The sequence below is a fragment of the Lontra canadensis genome, unplaced genomic scaffold (genome assembly GCF_010015895.1).
Source record: "Lontra canadensis isolate GAN:19392208 unplaced genomic scaffold, GSC_riverotter_1.0 scaffold185, whole genome shotgun sequence".
In the NCBI taxonomy this organism is placed as follows: Eukaryota; Metazoa; Chordata; class Mammalia; order Carnivora; family Mustelidae; genus Lontra; species Lontra canadensis.
Genome location: NW_022631179.1, coordinates 77,230 through 99,316, shown reverse-complemented (window position 1 = coordinate 99,316; position 22,087 = coordinate 77,230). Strand labels below are relative to the sequence as shown.

At 37.8% G+C, this 22,087-nt stretch overlaps 1 protein-coding gene across 1 annotated transcript in view; it reads right to left on the bottom strand.

The window, feature by feature from the left end:
• Positions 1-8,544: 8,544 nt before the first annotated feature.
• Positions 8,545-22,087, bottom strand: part of RAB18 (RAB18, member RAS oncogene family) — a 36,636-nt gene continuing 23,093 nt past the window's right edge. The window contains exons 3-7 of the mRNA XM_032847119.1: positions 19,912-19,973; positions 16,473-16,545; positions 14,741-14,859; positions 14,602-14,668; positions 8,545-10,514 (exon numbers count right to left, since the gene is read on the bottom strand). Of these exons, the coding sequence (XP_032703010.1) occupies positions 10,339-10,514; positions 14,602-14,668; positions 14,741-14,859; positions 16,473-16,545; positions 19,912-19,973 (497 nt within the window). The 3' untranslated portion in view covers positions 8,545-10,338. The remainder of the gene's footprint in view (positions 10,515-14,601; positions 14,669-14,740; positions 14,860-16,472; positions 16,546-19,911; positions 19,974-22,087) is intronic.

The following is a 22,087-nucleotide window of genomic DNA, read 5'->3' as shown; positions in this document are numbered from 1 at the left end:
CTGGAGAAAGGACAGCAAAGGAAGCCTAAACCCAGCAGGAGGAGAGAAATAATAAAGATCAGAGTAGAAATCAATGAGATAGAAACCTAAAGAATGCTAGAACAAAACAATGAAACTAGGAGCTAGTTCTTTGAAAGAATTAATAGGATTGATAAAGCCCTGACCAGAGTTATAAAAAAGAAGAGAAAGGACCCAGATTAATAAAATCATGAATGAAAGGGGAGAGATCACAACACCAGAGACATACAAACAACTATAAGAACATATTATGAGCAACTATACACCAGCAAATTTGACAATCAGGAAGAAATGGATGCATTCCTAGAGACAGATAAACTACCAAAACTGAACCAGGAAGAAACAGAAAACCTGAACAGACCCATAACCACTAAGGACATTGAAGTTGTCATCAAAAATCTCCCAACAAACAAGAGCCCAGGGCCAGATGGCTTCTCAGGGGAATTCTACTAAAACATTTAAAGAAGAATTAATTCCTATTCTCCTGAAACTGTTCCAAAAAACAGAAATGGAAGGAAAACTTCCAAACTCATTTTATGAGGCCAGCATTACCTGGATCCCAAAACCAGACAAAGACCCCATCAAATAGGAGAATTACAGACCAATATCCTTGATGAACACCAATGTGAAAATTCTCACCAAAATACTAGCCAATAGGATCCAATAGTACATTAAAATGATTATTCACCACGACCAAGTGGGATTTATTCCTGGGCTGCAAGGGTGGTTCAACATCCGCAAATCAATCAGTGTGACACAATACATTAATAGAAGAAAGGACAAGAATCATATGATACTCTCAACAAATGCAGAAAAACCATTTGACAAAGTACAGCATCCTTTCTTGATCAAAATTCTTCACAGTGTAGGGTTAGAGGGTACATATGTCAGTATCATAAAAGCCATCTACAAATATCATTCTCAATGGGGAAAAACTGAGAGATTTTCCCCCTAAGGTCAGGAACACGGCAGGGCTGTCCACTACCACCACTGCTATTCAACATAGTACTAGAAGTCTTAGCCTCATCAATCAGACAACAAAAAGAAATAAAAGGAATCCAAACTGGCAAAGAAGAAGTCAAACTCTAATTCTTTGCAGATGATATGATACTTCATGTGGAAAACCCAAAAGACTCCACTGCAAAACTGTTAGAACTCATACAGGAATTTAGTAAAGTGTCAGGATATAAAATCAATGCACAGAAATCAGTTGCATTTCTATACACCAACAACAAGACAGAAGAAAGAGAAATTAAGGAGTCAATCCCAGTTACACTTGCACCCAAAACCATAAGATACCTAGGAATAAACCTAACCAAAGAGGCAAAAAATCTGTACTCAGAAAATTATAAAGTACCCGTGAAGAAAATTGAGGAAGACACAAAGAAATGGAAAAATATTTCATGCTCATGGATTGGAATAGCAAATACTGTGAAAATGTCTGCTACCTAAAGCAATCTACATATTTAATGCAATTCTTATCAAAACATCATCAATTTATTTTTCAAAGAAATGGAACAAATAATCCTAAAATTTATATGGAACCAGAAAAGACCCTGAATAGGCAGAGAAATGTTGAAGAAGAAAACCAAACTTGGCAGCATCACAATTCCAGACTTCAAGCTCTATGACAAAGCTATTATCACCAAGATAGTGCGGTACTGGCATAAAAACTGACACATAGATCAATGGAACAGAACAGAGAGTCCAGAAATGGACCCTTGACTCTCTGGTCAACTATTTTTTGACAAAGCAGGAAAGAATGTCCAATGGAAAAAAGAGAGTCTCTTCAACAAATGGTGTTGGGAAAATTGGACAGCCACATGCAGAAGAATGAAACTGGACCATGTTCTTACACCACACACAAAAATAGCCTCCAAATGGATGAAAGACCTCAATGTGAGACAGGAATCCATCAAAATCCTTTAAAGAGAACACAGGTAGCAACCTCTTTGACCTCAGCTACAGCAACTTCTTCCTAGAAATATCACCAAAGGCAAGGGGAGCAAGGGCAAAAATGAACTATTGGGACTTCATCAAGATCAAAAGCTTTTGCACAGCAAAGGAAACAGTCAACAAAACCAAAAGACAACTGACAGAATGGGAGAAGACATTTGCAAATGCATATCAGATAAAGGGGTAGTATCCAAAATCTATAAAGAACTTATCAAACTCAACACCCAAAGAACAAATAATCCAATCAGGGAATGGGCAGAAGACATCGACAGATATTTCTGCAAAGACATTCAGATGGCCAAAAGAGACATGACAAAGTACTCAACATCACTTGGCATCAGGGAAATACAAGTCAAAACCACAGTGAGATACCACCTCACACCTGTCAGAATGGCTAAAATTAACAAGTCAGGAAACGACAAGTGTTGGCGAGGATGTGGAGAAGGGGAACCCTCCTACACTGTTGATGGGAATGCAAGCTGGTGCAACCACTTGGGAAGACAGCATGGAGGTTCCTCACAAAGTTGAAAATAGAGCTATCCTATGACCCAGCAATTGCACTACTGGGTATTTGCCCTAAAGATACAAATGTAGTGATCCGAAGGGGCACGTGCACCTGAACATTTATATCAGCAATGCCCACAATAGCCAAACTATGGAAAGAACCTAGATGTCCATCAACAGATGAATGGATAAAGATGTGGCACACACATACACACACACACACACACACACACACACACACACACACAGGAGTACTATGCAGCCACCAAAATACACGAAATCTTGCCATTTGCAACGACGTGGATGGAACTAGAGGGTATTATGCTAAGCGAAATAAGTCAATTAGAGCAAGACAATTATCATATGATCTCTTTTATGAGGAATTTGAGAGGCAGGGCATGGGTTCATAGGGCGTAAGGAGGGAAAAAATGAAACAAGATGTGACCGGGGAGGGAGACAGACATAAGAGACTCTTATTCTCAGTAAAGAAACTGAGAGTTGTTGCGGGGGAGGGGGGGCGGGTGGTGGTGGTGGATAGGATGGTTGGGTTATAGACATTGGGGAGGATATGTGCTATGGGGAGTGTTGTGAATTGTGTAGGACTGATGAATCACAGACCTGTACCCTTGAAGCAAATAATACATTATATGTTAATAAAAAAGTTTTAAAAAGGCTTTATACTCCCTTGTTCATTTAATGCTTACAACCCAACATAGTTGTGGAGACTATTACCCCCATTTTCTTCTTCTTCTTCTTTTTTTTGAGAGCCCACACACACTGGGGGAGGGGCAAAGAGAGAACGAATCCCAGCAGACTCTACACCCAGTGCAGCCCAATGTGAAGGTTGACCTCACAACTCTAAGATCATAACCTAAGCATAAATCAAGAGTCGAATGCTTAACCAGCTGAGCCACCCAGGTGCCCCTATCCCAATTTCAGTATGAAGAAAATGAGACCCAAAAAGGTTAAGTAATTGGCCCAAGATCATTCAGCAGTAAAATAACTGAGCTGGAATATGAACATACTCTGATGCCAAGTGGCCACACCCTTAACCAGTTTGCTATACTGACTTCTAGGAATCCTGCAATGAACAGGAAATACCCCTTTTTAAAATTAAGTATTTCAGCATGTAGAAAAACATAGGAAAATCTTCCCAATTTTATGAATTTCACAAAACACAAAGTTATCAACAACAGAAAGGACAGCCCAGTCTCACTATTACTACATTAGAAAAAGTCAAAATGGTGGATCCCAGGGAGAGCTTGGGCCAGGGAAATCCAAGAAAAGCTATGGCCTGGAGACAGCTGGGAGATCTGGGCAGTGCTGGCCAAGGAGCAGCACAGGAGTGGCCTCTACAGAAGGTTGGGGTATGCAAACCTTAACAGCTGGTGTGAAATGGGAGGTTTTCTCTACCCACTTTGTCAGGGCACAGACTCAAAGTATCAAAACAAGATGCCTGCAGCTTCCTCTAGATAATACACATTTTAAAATAAATTATGTAATTGTTAGTCTACCTACAAAAAAGAAAAAAATAGAAGCTCTAGTTTAAACCGAAGGAGCAAGCTGATTTGGCACCTGGATAGACAGAAAAGCAACTACACAGATTCTGAAATGAGAAAACCAATTCTATTCACACTAATGAAAAAAAGAATTCCTGAGAATAACTTTTAAGAAAGTTCAGGACCTATACAAAGAAAACTATCAGTTTTTAAAACGGTAAAAAATCTGGACAGACATAAAGATATCCTTGTGTTTCCTAATGGCAAGTAAAAATGTCATTCCAATTAGATTCCCAGTTTTTAAAACATTGATGAAAACGACTAAATTCCTGGTTTAAAATATTTTAATTATGCAATATTTCAAACAAATCCAAAAGAGAAATCATGACTTGAGAGAAGACTTCAGCAATATATATTAATGGTAAAGGATTAGTATCTATATCATATTTTAGAAAAAAAAAAACAAAACTCCATTATTTTAAAAAAAAACTACAAAAAGGAAAAATGGGCAAAAGATAAAGTGATCTTTAAGACTCGTATGTAAAAAACAAATTGAAAAAGAATGAGGAAAGGCTCACCCTACTAGCCAAAAACACATTAAAGAGCCCTGTTTCACCAGACCCCTGAGACAGTCTGATGAAAGGGGCAGAGCCCTTCTAAAAATGTTTTTTAAAGCATGAAACAATATGCACAGGATTAAAGAAAACCAATAACACCGAAATGCATTAACCTCTAAGGTTAAGAGACCCTAGAATAGGCCAAAGAAGATTCCAGTACTTAAGGGAATTTAATCTAGGACAAAACTGGTATTTCAGCTCAGTGGGGAAAATAAAATGTATTTAATGTGTAGTGCAGACACACTGGATATCCATATGGAGAATACGACGGCTCCCTATCTTATGACATAAGCAAAAGTAATTCCAAGTTTTTAGTGTTTCAGAAAGAAAAAAGAAAACCATGATCTCAGAAGAGGCTAAGGAGACTGCATGTACAATCTGAGAGCTGGAGAACCCAGAAGGTGTAAAATACAAAAATAATAATAATAATAATAATAATAATAATAACTTGTATGAAAAACCACAGCATCATTAGAGCGAAAAAACAAACACAGGAGAGAAAAAAAAATGCTTAAAACATACACATATGGGTTAATAGCTATGCTACACAAAGAGCTTATGGAAGATAAAACCCCCAAAACTGACAGAAAAACTGGCAAATATGAATAATCATTTCAAAAAAGAGCAAATCCAAATGGCCCACAGACACGAAAACATGCTCTACAGAAAATGTGAACTAAAGTAAGTTACACCTTGCAAATACTAGGTAACAAAAATTAAAATTTGAGAACACCTCCTGTGGCTGATGGGGAATGCTGGTGGAAATGTTCTTTGTTACACATTTTCGGAAAGCCATCTATAGAATGTATCAAAACAAAAAAATACAATTTTGTTTGACCCATGGATCCAACTCTTAGATACATATCCCACAGAAACAAAAAGATCTGTGCACAGAATATTTATTGCAGTACCATCTGCAAAAGCGATAAATGGAAACAATATGAACGCCCATCACTACAGCAGTAGTTACACCCTTGTAATCCATACCCCAACCATGGAATATTAATATTGCACAATCACTGAAATAGATGTTAGATGCATATCAACTGGTCTGCAGGGATTTTCACAATCTATGGTAAAGTAAGAAAGGAAACGGGGTAAATACACAGATGATGCCAATTGTTGTATAACAATGTATATATACATATTGCATATGATTTTGGAGGCAACTATGGAGGCATGGAGAAATGCAAAAGGGGATACACGCCAGGTTCTAACAGATTAGCTCAGGGAGGAGAGGTAAGAGCTGAGTATTCATGTGACAAAGGAAACTAAACCAAAAAACACGAGACCCTATAAACCAAGAGGTCCTTAAAATCACATGTATGAATAGAATTCATTTATATGAATGTCTATAAAGAAATATATGAAAGTAACCTCACTAAAATATTGTTATTTAAGAGTAATAGCTTTTCAAGTGATAGCGTTACTTTTTTCTTCCCTATGCAAATAAGTAGCAACATACTGAACTCAGTGCACGGAGAGCCCTTACAAAGTTAAGAACATATATACTCATGTGGCATACATTTGGTTGCAAGAAAAAAGAAAATCCAACTCACACTGGCTTAAACAAAAATGGAATTTATTGGCTCACATCAGTGAAAGGTCCATAAGTAGGGCTGATTTCAGGTCCAACTTGATCCAAACGTTCCAGATTGCATCAGGGCTGCAATTTAGACTCCCTCTCAACAGCCCTGAGGCTGGCTCCTTTTGTATTAGAAAAACTAGTTGCAGCAAGTTCAAATGTGAATCTTCACACCACACTATCTTCCAAGAAGGTGTCTTCTTTCAGCCATTCCTAAGGAAGCCTCTTGTATCTAAGCAGTCTGAGCTGGGTCAGGTGCCTATCCTTGAATCACTTATTTTGGGGGGTGGGGGAAGAGGGACAGTTAGTAGCAATGGTTAAAGGTAACCAGGCCAGCCCTACCTAGAGCTGGGGGTGTGGCAAGCCCATTATCCAAAGAAAACGTGGGTGGAAGTGAATGCTAGATGGGCAACCACAACATATAGGAGCAAGGAATTGAAGAAAATACAAACATCCAATAAAATACAGAAAGTGCCAATCTCACTAGTAATCAAAGAAATACAAATAAATTACATACTTTGTCTCTTATCACAGGTTAATTAAAAAAAAAAGAATTAAGTGTGAGAGATGTGAGGGGGGTACAAGACTGAGAACAGGTGTGCACACAGTTGGAAATGTATGTGTAACACAACAGCTCTACAACTTTATACCACAATCAGAAACAACATGGATTCCTAAATATGAAACAAAAAGCTAATAACAAATAGTAAAATTTAATGTCCCAACAGAAGTTGACTCCTTTTTTGTTGTTGTTGCTGTTCAAACTGGATGCTCCCATTTGGGGGGAAAAAATCAGAGATCCTTGGGCAAATCTGTATTTATATTCCTTAGCTCCAAGTCTTGACTTAGCCTGTTTCTTCCTATTTACTTCTTTCAACATTCTTAGACAAAACCCAAGATAGAGTCTCTATAGTTAATTACCAAAGGAATAGCTGGGGTCAGAACTAGGGTAATGTCTTCCGGAAACGGATTAAAGGCTTTTTCCCTCTATCTTAATAGACAAAAAACTTTCAAAGTATGACTAATGAAATGGAACCCAAGATAAAGAAGCATAATATTTAAGAAGAACTACAATCCAGAGTACCTAGAGGACTATCCCAGTTTGCTTGAAAATACAAAAACTATACACTAAATTGTGTTTAAAGATATTATGGAAATGAGGTAGGTCCGTGCCATCCCACAGAGAGAAAAGGTAGTGATATAAGGATTCTTTTTATGAACTATGGGGTCACAGTTCCAAACTTGCGCAGAATCACATATATTTCTTTGAGTATGCTAAGTGCAATGAATCAAAATCAAGTTCAGTTCCACTGTGTTCAATTATAAAGTCAACTCCAAGTGTGAATCTGTAGATATGGCGATTAAGTACTTCAAACGAAAACTTCCCCCAGCCCCCCTGATTTCAATTTTGAGCAAAAGACTATTCTAAACAAACAAAAAAAGAGAGACTATTCCCAGATTTAATTTTTCTCAGGTCCAATTACAAAGTTAAGGTCCCATACATCTCCTGATTTTGTATCTTTCCGAAGTCAGGGATTTTTCTTTCCATTCCAAGAAGGAAAAGGACTAAGAGACCAGTCTCTCTCCCTTAACTTTTAGATAAAATGACTTACCTGGTTAGTTTACATCAGTGGAATTTACTTTATAACCAAAAAATCTGACCTACTCTTATTACACGTAACAAAAAAATGACTAAAAAAACATGACAGAATGTGTTTAATCCTGTTGTGTTTACACAAAAGGGCTAGTAGGCAGCCTTAGCAAAAGGAACGGTGGTTGAGACCATGGACATATGAAAAATGCCTTCACTGGAATCCAGCTCCATCACTGATGAAGCTTTGTGATCTCTGGGGAGTTACCTAGCAAACCTAAGTGTCATTATCCTCATCTTTAAAATGAGCATAGTAGGTGTACAAAGCAATCTCTTAAGGTTGCTGTGAGGCTTAATGAAATAAAAATAATCCAGCTCTTGGACCAACACCTGCACTAAGGAAGCTTCCAATAAATGTTAACTATTAATCTACTATAAACTGAGTATTTATTTGTTCGTTTAGGTCTGTGTCAGTACCCCTACAGTTCAAAACACGACACTCCAATTGTTCCAATTTGCACCATCTGCAAAAGGCACTTTTAAACTACTTCAAATAATTTGGAAATGAAGAATTAACAAAATCCTCAGCTATCCAAGTGACTAACTCAGATATCATAACTACTTCAGTTAGGAAACCTCCACTAGGAAATAAGCTTGCAACAAAACAGTAGAGTGAAAGCCATATAATAGATGAGAATCTGAGTAACACTATACTCAGATGTTCCTCAGCCCATGAGAGTAACAGGGAAACGTAGAATACCTCCTGCACAAATGCATCTAGGGAAAGCAGGCTATATTTATTTCGAAAACTATAAAAGGTTACAATATAAATCTATCAAACAAAATTAGTTTTTTAAAAGTGACTCATATGTATCCAAATTTTGACCAAATCAACACAACAATCCAATGCACAAAAAGATTATTATATAGCTCAAGGAGCAAAAAGCAATAAACAGAAATAAATGTCTTGTCAATACAGACACAACATAAATATACAAATCTACAGATTTAATGTCACACAAATCGTAAGTACATGTGTTAGCTACCTTTCTCCAACAGTAAAGGAGTAAATGCTTTATATTTAGTGAATACATAGGTAATGTATAAAACCTTTAATCACATGTAGTCTCACAAGCGTGAACCAAGTAGAATGCAAGGTTTTCTTACGTGGGAGATGTACAGTTCATAAAGGACCCAACTTGAAGTAAACCCACTACCACAAGTTATTGCAAAGGTGACCCAGAAAAAGTCTATCATTTGCAACGTATACAAAGAACGAACTGCCCAGAAATTAGTATCAGAAATCTTACTGAAGGCTATCATGGTAACCTGCCTGAAAGGACAAATAACTTACTTGGGGGCTTCATATAGCCAGTATCAATGTAAATTAAGTAACATACGAGTGAAAAAAAATATGTAATGTATAATAGCCAAGAGGTTAGAAAAGTGAATACTGTGGAAAAGATTTATTAGTCTGTACAAGTTGGTTTTGATAAACTACTGGCTACTTGTTACAGTAAATTACCAAGATTTTCAATGCAACAGTATTTTCCCACACACATAAAGATCTGGAAGCAATACGTCTTTCTCATATTGTCATTTAGTGTTCTATTTTTCCCAACCCTCAAAACACAGATATAGGTTTCTGAATATCAACTAGCCATTTAGGGAAGTCATAAGATACAGATGTTCATAAACATTACACAAGCTACAACAGACATACCCGGACAAACGCCACCAACATTTATGGAAAAAGGTGTTGGTTTTTAAAGTGGTAAGTACTACATGGGTTACATAAACACACTATTCTTGTCCTTTCAAAACCAAAATGGGGGAAACCTTATTGCCATTCTGCCAAACACCACATAACTAAAAATGCTGCGCAAAGGGTCAGAGTCCAATGTACATGTCACAGAGTTAAAACTCCAGTTAACAACTGAACTACTCATTGAAGAAAATTCAAAAGTAAGACCAAACTTCTTAACACATCAATGCTGTTTTAGAAGCAGCCTCAGAACAGAGATTTAATTATAAATTGGCCTGAACTGCACCCTGTAGAGAATTTTGCTTAGTACTAAAAGAGAATCTGTCAGCAAACATCCTACAAAAGCTGTGGAATCATGCTCTGTGTTATTCCTGAAAGGAAATCTGCCAGGTTTGATGATACCTGAATATCTCCCAGTGGATCTGGGAGTTCTACATACCAATTAATTCAGTAATTGATAGGAGTGTTAAGCAAAGAGGAGACCAAAAGTAGACCTTGTATCAACATAGACTAGATAGGTGGATTTTTTAATCACATGATAAATGTAAATCATAAAATCAAATGTACTTTAAAAAGTACACCTATTTTATGTTACATAAAAAACTGTGGACTGCAAACTGCGCATGCTTACCATAACATTGTACCTGGGAAAGCTGATGAGTGGGATTTCTTGCAAATATTTACTGCCATGATACAAAACAAATATGTGCAAACTGCAAGGTCCCTAAAATAGCAGTTAGAGTTTATATACAGAAAGATGTCACTATCTGATCAAATATGCAAGAGATGGAGTTTCCCAGAGTTTATAACATAGAGCAGTAACCACCACAGGCTCCTCCTCCAGGGCCTTCTTCCCTGTGTGTCAGTTTGACTCCTTTATTCTGGTTCTCACTTTCCCACAGTCCAGGCGTCTGAATGATCTTTTCAACAAGTTCCTCAAAGGCACACTGTACACCATCACAGGTTTTTGCACTTGCCTCTGAAAGTCAAGAAAAAAATGTGAGAGTCTGTTCTTTTACGGTCCTACTCCTATGCTTTTCTGGAAAATTATTATGGCATAAATATCAGTCGGTAGTATATACAGAGGCAAATCAGCAGTTTCTTCCCACAGGTTTAATATTCGTGAACCTCCCCCAACTCTCAAAGTTGAGCTATTCAATTCTATCTACAAGAATAGTGGTATATAAGCCCGGAATTTTGTGAGATGCCAAAGTTCCTTCTTAATTTTTCAGTTAGTTCTTAAAGTCAACCCCCAAAAAACAGATTATTATTCCCATTTCAGAATAAGGAAATTCAGGCTCCCAGCTGAACAGTCTGGCTGTTCTGTGCTGGCAATGAGACACAGATCTCCTTAAAAGAGCATTTATGGCCCCCATGAAACTCATGTGGGACAGTGAGCCCTGCCCCCCAAGCCTACCTTTCCCTCGTCATTACCTTTTTGACTATCTGAGATGACCCTCTTACTCCTCTATCGTAAAACTCCTCTATCTCAGCTCTTCACCTAACTTTATGTTGAGAAAAACAGAAACGATCTGACAGGAGCTACTGATCTTCCTTCCAAGAGGTTCACCAATCTGCCTGCACTTGTAACCTTAAGCTCTGTCTTCGCTCCTGTGACAGCGGATGAACTGTCCCCTGCTGCGGTCTAGCCGCATCCCCTTTCCTAGCTCCTCGGATCCCACCCCTTCTCGGTCACTGAAGAATCATGGGCCCTCACTCCTGGATCGTATCAGTCAGCCCAAAAGCCCGCCGAAATTACTGTCTATCTTACTAACCAACCAAGCAACCAACCACCCTGCATTCCAGCCCACACACCCGACTAGCAGCCACCCCGGCTCTCTAATCTCTTTCAAAGCAAAACTGTCATCAAGAGTTAACCTACAAGTGGGTGCAGCCACTTTGGAGAGCAGTGTGGAGATTCCTTAAGAAATTAAAAATAGAGCTTCCCTATGACCCTGCAATTGCACTACTGGGTATTTACCCCAAAGATACAGATGTAGTGAAAAGAAGGGCCATCTGTACCCCAATGTTCATAGCAGCAATGGCCACGGTCGCCAAACTGTGGAAAGAACCAAGATGCCCTTCAATGGACGAATGGATAAGGAAGATGTGGTCCATATACACTATGGAGTATTATGCCTCCATCAGAAAGGATGAATACCCAACTTTTGTAGCAACATGGACGGGACTGGAAGAGATTATGCTGAGTGAAATAAGTCAAGCAGAGAGAGTCAATTATCATATGGTTTCACTTAATTGTGGAGCATAACAAATAGCATGGTGGATAAGGGGAGATGGAGAGGAGAAGGGAGTTGGGGGAAATTGGAAGGGGAGGTGAACCATGAGAGACTATGGACTCTGAAAAACAACCTGAAGGTCTTGAAGGGGCAGGGGGTGGGAGGTTGGGGGAGCCAGGTGGTGGGTATTACGGAGGGCACATATTGCATGGAGCACTGGGTGTGGTGCATAAACAATGAATTCTGTTACACTGAAAAGAAATAATAATAATAATAAAAGAGTCACCTACGTAAGCTATTTTCCCTTTCTTTTCCCACATTTTTTCTTCAAACTCTAAACAACCTTGAACAACACCAGTTTGAACTGTGCTGTTCCACTTACACGTGGATTTTTTTCAATAAATACAGTACAGTACTGTAAAGGTATTTTCTCCTCCTCATGATTTTAATAACATTTTCTCTAGCTTACTTTACTTTAAGAATACAGTATGTAAGACACAGAACATACGGAGCAGGCGTTAACTGTTTATCAGTAAGGCTTCAGATCAGCAGGAGGCTATTAGCAGCTCAGTTTTGGGGAAGGCAGAAAAGTCATATGCAGATTTTCGAGGTCAGGACCCCTAACCCCTCATTGTTCAAAGGTCAACTGTACTCTAACTAGGTTTTTGTTCTCACCACTCCATTGACATTTTCTTTTAAAAAATACCAACGTTCTCCATCTCGTCAAATCTACTGTCCTCCTCCTATTCAATGTCTTCTAGCAGTTGATACAGCTGATCACTTTCCTCCTTTAAATACTTTGTTCACTTGACTTTCAGGAAGGACACTGAACACTCCTCGGATTCCTCCTCTCACCGACATGTCATTCACAGCCTTGTTGGCTGACTCCTCCTCTTCCTGCTGACCTCTAACTGTCGGAGCACCCCAGGCTTCAATCTTCAGCTGTTTTCCTCCCAGTTACTCCTATGACCACTTTAATTCCATGACTTAAAATACCACCTAAATGCCAATGACCAGCATGTCCACGGGTTCTCCAAAAAATGGTTCATCCTTATGCTAAGCAGAATTCCTGATTCCCCACTCCCTTACCCAAACCTGTTCTTACCTCACGCTCTCACACACAGCTAATGGCAGCATAGTTCACCTAGTTTGCTCATGCCAGAGACTCAGAGTTATCCCTGATTGCTTTCTCTCCTCATCCTCAATACCCAGTCTATCAGCAGAGCCTGTCACCTTTACCATCCAAATATCTCCTTGATCTGCCAACCTTCCAGAAGCTACCCACAACCACTCCCACAGTCAAAGGCACCAGCATTATTCATCTGGGCTACTATAAGAGAATGACAAGCCTCTTGCTTCTGCTTCTCAGGGGCCATTTTCTGTACAAACAGGTCTTTTTAAAAGAATATCAGATCACAGCACCACTCCCCTGCTTTCCACACTTAGAATAAAATTCATTTCTTTACCATAGCCTATAAGGCCCAACATGACCTTTTAAACTTCATCTCCTGTTATCACCACCTTTCCCCCCAACATACACTATACTCCAGCCCATAAGCTTTCTTCCTGTCCCTTAAACACACTAAACTCATTCCCAACTCAGGAAGTATTTGCTATTCTCTCAACCTGAGATGTCCTCCCTCTAGATCTTCATATTATGGATTCTAGTTCAAATGGCACACCTCAAAGAACTTTCCCCAATTACCTCCCACCCCCCGTCATACTCTCTCTCCTTCACAGCACTACTTACTCAAGTCTGTTTCCTCTACTAGAATGTAAGCTTCATGAGGTCAGGGACTTTGTCCATTTTGCTCATCTGTTTGTTATATTCTCAGAGTCCAAGAAGTGTTTTCTGAACTAATGTATCAAAATGAAGGACAACCAGCAAGTAAGCAGAAGAGGTAGTACTCAATTCCTTTCTAAAATTCCCTATTACCTTCCACTTACAGCACCCAGCTTCTATCTATAGATGATGTTTTTTTATTTCCATTTCTTAATTCCTAGAAGATTCTAACAGTGGAATAGCTCAATCAGTAATTCCTAAAGCTGGCTTCACATTAGAATCAACTAGGGTGTCTTTAGAAACTGTCTTCCAGGCCCCGTTTCAGACCTGTGAAAAGGTTCCAGGGAACCTGTAATGTTAAAAAAGTTCCAAAGTGATATAGTCTGTCCACTTTTCTAGACAGGGGGTCAAACAAACTTTTCCTGTAAAGAGCCAGATGGTAAATATTTTAGGCTTTGAATGCCTTATGGTTTCTGCCATAACTACTGAACTCTGCCAGGAAGCACAAAAGCAGCCACAGACAGCGTGTAGATGACTAGGTAGGTAAGGCTGTCCTCTCCAATACAAATGACGGAACCAGATTTGGCCCCGTGCTGTAGTTTGCTGAACCCTACACTTCACCGTGCTTCTCAAGTATTAATGTGCATACAAACCACATGAAGATCTTGTCAAAATAGAGGTTCTAATTCAGAAAAGCTGAGTTGGGCTGAAATGAAGCATTTCTAACAAACTTCCAGGTGGTATCACTGCTGCCAGCACAAGGACCACACGGTACAACTACAGGGCTGGGTGCCTGCCTTTACTGAATGCCATCATATCTGGAGAGGAAGGATCTGTGTCCTATGCAACTTCACATAATGAGACCTGTTTTTTTTTTTTTTTTAACAGAAGGAAAAATGAACCTGACTCTATAGTTAGACTTCATAGCACAAGAAAATGATGAAGTAAGTACATACATTTCACAGTTCATAAAGAGAAAAATGTAGCAAAAACTCCATTTTAAAATTCCTCTTTAATAATGAAAGGATAAATGTTCACACACCTACCTATAAATAACATGGAATGCTTTCGTGCAAATTTCAGGCCTTCGTTTCTATCAACTTCACGATTTTCCTGAAAGGTAAATATAAAGATTAAGAAAAGCTACCAAAATACAGTCAAGATGCCAAGTGTCTGACTTCTTACCTTATCAATTTTATTTCCAACTAGCATGTTTACTATGTCATTTCTCGTGCAGTATGTTTCCAATTCATTTAACCAATTATCCAATTTAACAAAGGTATCTCTTCTTGTGACATCATAAACTGAAATAAAAAGGGTCACTTATTAAATAAGCATTAAAAACAAGAAGCAATGACATTATATTTCTGATATGTGACTAAGAGCTAATATTTCTATGTAGGTAAGTCTGTTTCTAAGCCTTCAAATGTTTATCAGTATCTACTCACCCAGATGGAAGAAACAAGTGTGTTAAAAAATAGTAATAAACATACACATACACACATTTCAATTTTATTAAGACACACTCTGAGAGAAATTAAATTATATCCTGTGCAATAACTGAAAATTAACTTAAGCAAAACAACAGTTGTTCCCATTGGTAACTAAAAGACACTGATCCAAAAACCAAATCATTCAGATCCAAATCTGTGGCAAAATACCAAATTTTTTCCATGGATTTAAACATCTATGACCCTGGGACTCCTGGGTGGCTCAGTTGGTTAAGCGGCTGCCTTCGGCTCAGGTCATGATCCCAGCATCCTGGGATCGAGTCCCACACTGGGCTCCCTGCTCAGCAGGGAGCCTGCTTCTCCCTCTGCCTCTGCCTGCCCCTCTGTCTGCCTGTGCTCACTCTCTCTGACAAATAAATAAATAAATAAAATCTTTAAAAAAAAAAAAATCTATAACCCTGTTAACTTGTTTCTTATAAGAACCAGAATTTGCAACCTCTGAAAAAATATGAGAACTCAATGGACAGGATCCTGATTGTCTCCCTGTTACCACTTTCATCTTATATCCCACTGCATTTTAATATGTAAAGAGCTTATTAATATAAAGACCTTATTAATTTAAAGTGTTTTCTAGGGGCGCCTGGGTGACTCAGTTGTTTAAGTGACTGCCTTCAGCTAAGGTCATGATCCCAGGGTTCTGGGATTGAGTCCTGGATCTGGCTCCCTGCTCAGCCTGCTTTTCCCTCTCCCTCTGCCACTTCCCCAGTCTGTGCTCTCCTACTCTCTCTGTCAAATAAATAAATAAAATCTTCAAAAAAAAAAAAAAAGTGTTTTCTAAACTTAAAGATGCTGAACCAAAATAAGAGTTGCTGTTAAACTGATAAAATGAACCTAAAACCTCACAATTAATGACATAATATATAAAGATAATTTTCCCTAAAATTGATCAATATTTATTTTTAAGAAGTTTCCCAGGAATATTAGCACCAAGTACTTTTCAACAACTTACAGTGAGAATCCATATTTGGAATTTAAATTCTGTATGATTATGGACCAACAATGTTAAGTGCTTTGTGATACTCTTTAGGACTAATAAAAGAGATTCAACTAAGCAACTAGCACACTTCTTCCTTTATAAATGCACAGCAAATGTTAATACACTGCTGACTGAAGATCAGTTCCTGGTAACACTCTTAAGACAGACAATTATTTGTGGATTAATCCTCAATTATATCCTCATCAACATGTGCTTTTAAAACCAAATAAATTAATCTGATCTTTATCTTTCAATCACTAGACAACTAAAAAGAAATTTTGAAAGTTTAAGTATTCATTAATATTAAATGAAGTTAATATAACTTCAAGTTAATAAAGGGACCCTGAAGAAAAATAAAAACTTATTGAAATCAGAAATTGCAATAATAAAACAACAATATTTAAAGCAGTATCATAAAGTAAAACCTTACCTAATATAACACCCTGTGCACCTCTGTAATAGCTGGGAGTTAATGTTCTGAACCTCTCTTGACCAGCAGTATCCTAAAAGTGACAATTATTATTAAATTCAAGAAGTATAAAAGTATAAAGTAAGAAGTATTAAAAAAAAAGATAGTCAACATATCAAGAGTAGAACGTCAAACTGCATTATTAAAAATATCCATGTACAAGCTCATTTAAAACTTGAAATTAGCGGCACCTGGGTGGCTTAGTCATTAAGCATCTGCCTTCAGCTCAGGTCATGATCCCAGGGTCCTGGGATTGAGCCCCGCATTGGGCTAGAAGTCTGCTTTTCCCTCTCCCATTCCCCCTGCTTGTGTTCCCTCTCTCGCTCTGTCTCTATCAAATAAATACATAAAATCTTTTTTAAAAAATTGTAAAACTTGAAATTTAAAATAGATGTGTTTGTTCTCTTACTGACAAGTGTTACATAAAATAAAGAAATACTGACTCATCTCTAGAAAAACACATGTCAATAAAGGGGTATTTTTTAAGATTTTTATTACACATGAAACCTGTTTATTACACATGAAATCCATGGTTCTCAACTTCAGAAGCACAGTGAAATTTCCTGGAAATGAAAAATTCCAACCCCCAGTGATTCTGGTTTCACTGGTCTATGATAAAGACAAAAATTTTCAAAGTCTCCCCAGGTGATTCTACTGTATATCAAGGTTAAAAACCACTTAACTTTTTTTTAAAAAGAGAATTACAGGAGTATCTTATTTTAGGTAAACAATTTTTAGATTGGAAAGTATTTTCGGTGTATCTTCTTTTAGGAAAATGCATAAAACCAAACCACTTGCTATCACATATTTCTGACTCATACTGGGGGAGAGGAACATAAGATGTACACCAGCCAGGAAGTGCAGGGTCCTGGGATCGAGTCCCATGTCAGGCTCCATGCTCAGTGGTGAGTCTGTTTCTCCATCACCTTTACCCCTCCCCGTTCATGCTTTCTTGCTCGCTCTCTCTCATAAATAAAATCTTAAAAAAAAAAAAAAAAAGACTAGAGCAAAAAAAGTTTTAATGTTAAAATAAAAATACTGCACAATTCACACTTTACACACAAATATCTAAATCAGTCCAGTTATGCAGAGTCTTGATTTTTTTTTTTGATCCACTTATAAAATGTTTGAGTAGGTATGATAATTTGGGCAAAAACCCTGTGCCACAATACTGGATCAGGATTTATAACACCTATAAAATTTATATGCTTAAATAGTCAAAAGTTAACATTTGCTCATGTTTGTTTTCAAGATAGGAATTTGCAGTAACTGTAAAAGCATCCCTGGTAGGTAAGAAAAGTGAGCTTATTATCTGTGGTTTTCTTCTCTGACAGGAAAGGAGGAAAGAAATTATTAAAGATAGAAATGAATAAAAGACTAGGAAGGATCTGGAAAGGCTAAATATTAAAATGTGGGAGTGGAAGTGAGGGCAGGATACAGAGAAAGCTTTAGAGGAGCCAAGTAGGTCATGATATGTGTGCAGCACTTTCTAGTGGGGTACTGTACTCGGGCTGTACTCGACTACTCTATTTGACTGATCCTAGGAGGAGTGCGCAAGCTGGAGAGGAACTGATTTTACAAAAATATTAAAAAAAACGTACCAGAGGAAGCAATGGTTTCATGTATTTCTATTAACGAGTGAGGAGGTCTTCCTAAATATGACCTAACACCCAAATTCATGGGGAAAAAAGGGTTTGACCACATAAATATTAGAGCTTTGGTATAGCAAGAACATCCTTCTTGACCCCATCCATACCCCATATACACTCTCATCCTAAACAAGCTTTGAAGGCAAATGACAAACAGGAAAAAAACATTTGCAGCACACGACAGAGTTGGTATCGCGCGCATGCGTGCACACAAACATTAACCTCTGAAGCACCTGCATGGCTCAGCTGGTTGAGCGTCTGACTCTCGATTTCAGCTCGGGTCATGATCTCGGGGTTGTGAGATTGAGCCTCTTACTTAAAAAATACTTATATGCCTATGATAAAGATGTCACTTCGGTAATACCTGCCAACCTTTTTATTACACAGGAACTAAAAAGTAAATTTTAAAAACCTCTTGCATAAAAGAAAGATCTCATGGAAACCAACAAGCCTTAGATCCAACTCTAACACGCGTATCTCACAAAACAGTAGCAAAGGCAGAAAGAAGTGATAAATTCAACCATGAAAAGTATATGGAAAATCAGGTCCCCACTTTTGTACAGGAAGAAGCCAACATTCTTAAATTGTTCAATATATTTTATTACGGCCTAGTCCAACACTTTCCAAACTGCTTTCTGTTAGACATTACTATTCTGATTGATATCATAATTATATTTTGGGGAGGGGGCAAATAGGCTACCAATCATATGAAGTACTCTATGTTAGAAAAAAATTAACAGAAAAACATGAGACACATTTACACAGTTCCATGTTATTTGGGATAAAATGTGTATTAGAAATAATATGCTGTTCAGAGAATGCCAGGAGGATGAATCAGACCATACAGTGCATGAACAGTTGCTGTTTCAATCTGTAACTGATGCCCAAACATTTACTATTTAATCACCATGTTGAAGTACATCTCAACATTCTGATATTTATTAGAACCAGTTCTAGTATTATCACAGGTAATAAAAACATATTTATATATTTAATTATCATAGTACAGGTGGGAATCAGATATATAAGAGCGTATTTTTATAAACTATATATGTAATATAATATATCAGCAATCCTTTAGATATATAGAGAGAGGTAGGCAGGTAGACAGGTAAGAGTTGGGGAGAGACAGGCAGACAGAGAGAGACACTGAGCATCGTGGATGTTTTTGACAATTCATGCTACTTTATTCAGTCAGCACTATCATGAAAAGGTCTAGTTAGGAAAGCAACATGCATCCGAATGTTTGGGTTCTCAGGCAAATGAAAAGGAAGTAAGTAAAGACTGGGCACTGATATTAGGAAAGAAATCCAAAGTTGACAAAACCAAATTTCAAAAATATTTACACTAACAAACAGGAAAGATACTTTTTGTCCTGAGCATCACTTCATCTTCTTCTTCCCAACAACTGCCATCGGTCTGAGCTGAGTACACACTGTCTTCTTCAACACTTTAAAGCAACATATTCAATAACAATAATCCTCTCTGGCAGACAAGATGATTTTTCTACATTCTGGTTTTAAATATTCTTGAGGGCTTACACGCTTTAAAATCTGGGGTAAGTAAAACAAGTCTCTGCCTCATTACCCAATTACAAGACATAACCATTTATTGTTTTTCCCTTAACCAACAGATTGTCCAAGTTATTTAGTATAAATTATTTACCTCTAGAACTCTATACACATCAATTTCGGCTTCTTTAAAAAATACAAGCTGAATATTTATACAAAACACGTTTTTAAAACTCTTACCCAGATTGCAAGTTTAGCCTTATTTCCATCCACTGAAATTGTTTTCACCTTAAAGTCAACACCTTGAAAAAAATGAAAACGTTGATAAGCATCCCAGTAAAATAACACTTTTAAAATCAATTACCAAGAAAACAGAAAAGCCACTTTATCAAACACTCAAATTCATACCCCAAATTCTTGGAGTTATGGATGTGAAAATTTAAAGAAAAGTGTGCCTAAAGTTCAGCAGCTTAGGATTTAATCAGGATAAATGAAAACCAAATGCTTGCAGAATTCAAACACTTACCTACCCATACTTGCTTGAAAAAAAAAATAAAACACTTTAATGGAAAAATAAACCTCAATATAAGGTGATTAACGATGCATATTAAAAGCCAAGTGCTGGAATTCACAGAGTGCACGCAGAGAAGACTATCCAGGCTGACCCTGGATCAGGGCCATTTTCTAAGGGGCTCCAAACGCCATCTACACTCCGTCATTAAGGTGCTGTCCACAGCCAGCCCATCCCCTAACTCAGATTCTGACTGTAAGCAGCTTGGTAAAAAGACAAAAAGGCCACTTACTCCTTGTCTTATTTTTTTTTGTTGTTTTTATCCTAAAAAAAAAAGTATTCGTACTATAGAACTTTATCAATGATCCCTTGCTACTGCACAACTGCAAAAGAATTTACACACAAAAACATCTGTGCCCAATCCTCTAAGAATCTTCATAAGTGAAAAGGAGGAGTGCTCAAAGTGTTATGAAAATCTGCTGTAAATACTAATTTATGTAAAGAGAAGAGTTCCATAAGAAGACACATAAGGTCTTACTACAGTGCCCCCACCTCCAAAAAAAAAAAAAAAAAACACAAAACCCCTTTCCAGGAAAAGGAGTTGACAAGCCATTTGGCTTAAATGAACAGTAACTACCCACATGTCTTTAAAGAGTACCAAAATTAATGTGCAGGCTACCCCACTGGCCAGAGGGAAAGCATTAGCTCAAGAAGCTTGGAAAGAAACTTTGAAAAGATCTTATTAGCTTGTCACAATTAATTCAGAACAGCCACAACTAAGATGAACAGCACCCTCATATACTAAATGCTTACGAGAACACCTGTCACCAATATGGAAATACATCAGTAATTCTTGGATGATTTCAGGTGATCCATTACAAACACAAAGTAGGTAATAAAAAATGCAATTCAAATATGCACTATATCAGGTCCTCCTGTATGCCAAAGATTAAGAAAAAAAAAAAAAAGTCTGGTGTTTTGGGCTAGGGTGATAAAGCAGCTGATAAAGCCACACCCAGAATCATGGGCCATTGTTCGTTAGAGGACAGTGCTAATAACATAGTCCAAGGAAAACCTGAAGTTTCTTTGCAGCTAAACATATAAAAAAATCTCCTATTAAATAATCTTGTATCATTAGATCTAGATAATGAAATACTATGCCACACCACTTATATAAAAAGTATGAAGGGCGCCTGGATGGCTCAGTCAGTTAAGCATCTGCCTTCGGCTCAGGTCATGTTCCCACGGTCCAGGGATCGAGTCCCACATCGGGCTCCCTGCCCTGTGGGGAGCCTGCATCTTCCTCTGCCCTCTCTCTTTGTCTCTCATGAATAAAATAAAAATAAAATCTTTCTTTAAAAAGTAGGAAATTATTTACATTTTATTTGTAATACTTTAAAAACAAAACCAAACCTGAGAAAATTCAGATGAGGGAAATGGTTCTGACTTGGTACAGGTACTAAATTAAGGCCACTGTAGACAATACATAGAGATAATCCATCAAACATACTCTCCAGTTAAATTCTCCAAGTTTTTCAGAGAATAAAAAACCTTTTTTCCCCTAATTACTCCAGACAACATGCTCAAGGGCAAACTGGCTTTTTGCCAGCTACCAGCTAGTGCACCCAAGAAAAGAAACTCACTGTTTCCAAAATGTTTGTGTTTACCTCCCCTCTCCCAATCTCCTTCTTCTCTTTCATAATTTCCTGTTTTTCATGTTTCTTGACAGTCTAATGACAGTCTCTGTCATATGTATCATTTATGTGTTGTTAACTGTTTCCAAGTTACTCTCCTGGGATATTAAATCTGAAAGTTACAGATAACATCCTTAGGAAACAATGCCCACTGATGTCCTATCATCAAAGTCAATACACACAGGTAGCCTGAAAGGGGCACCTCATCTGG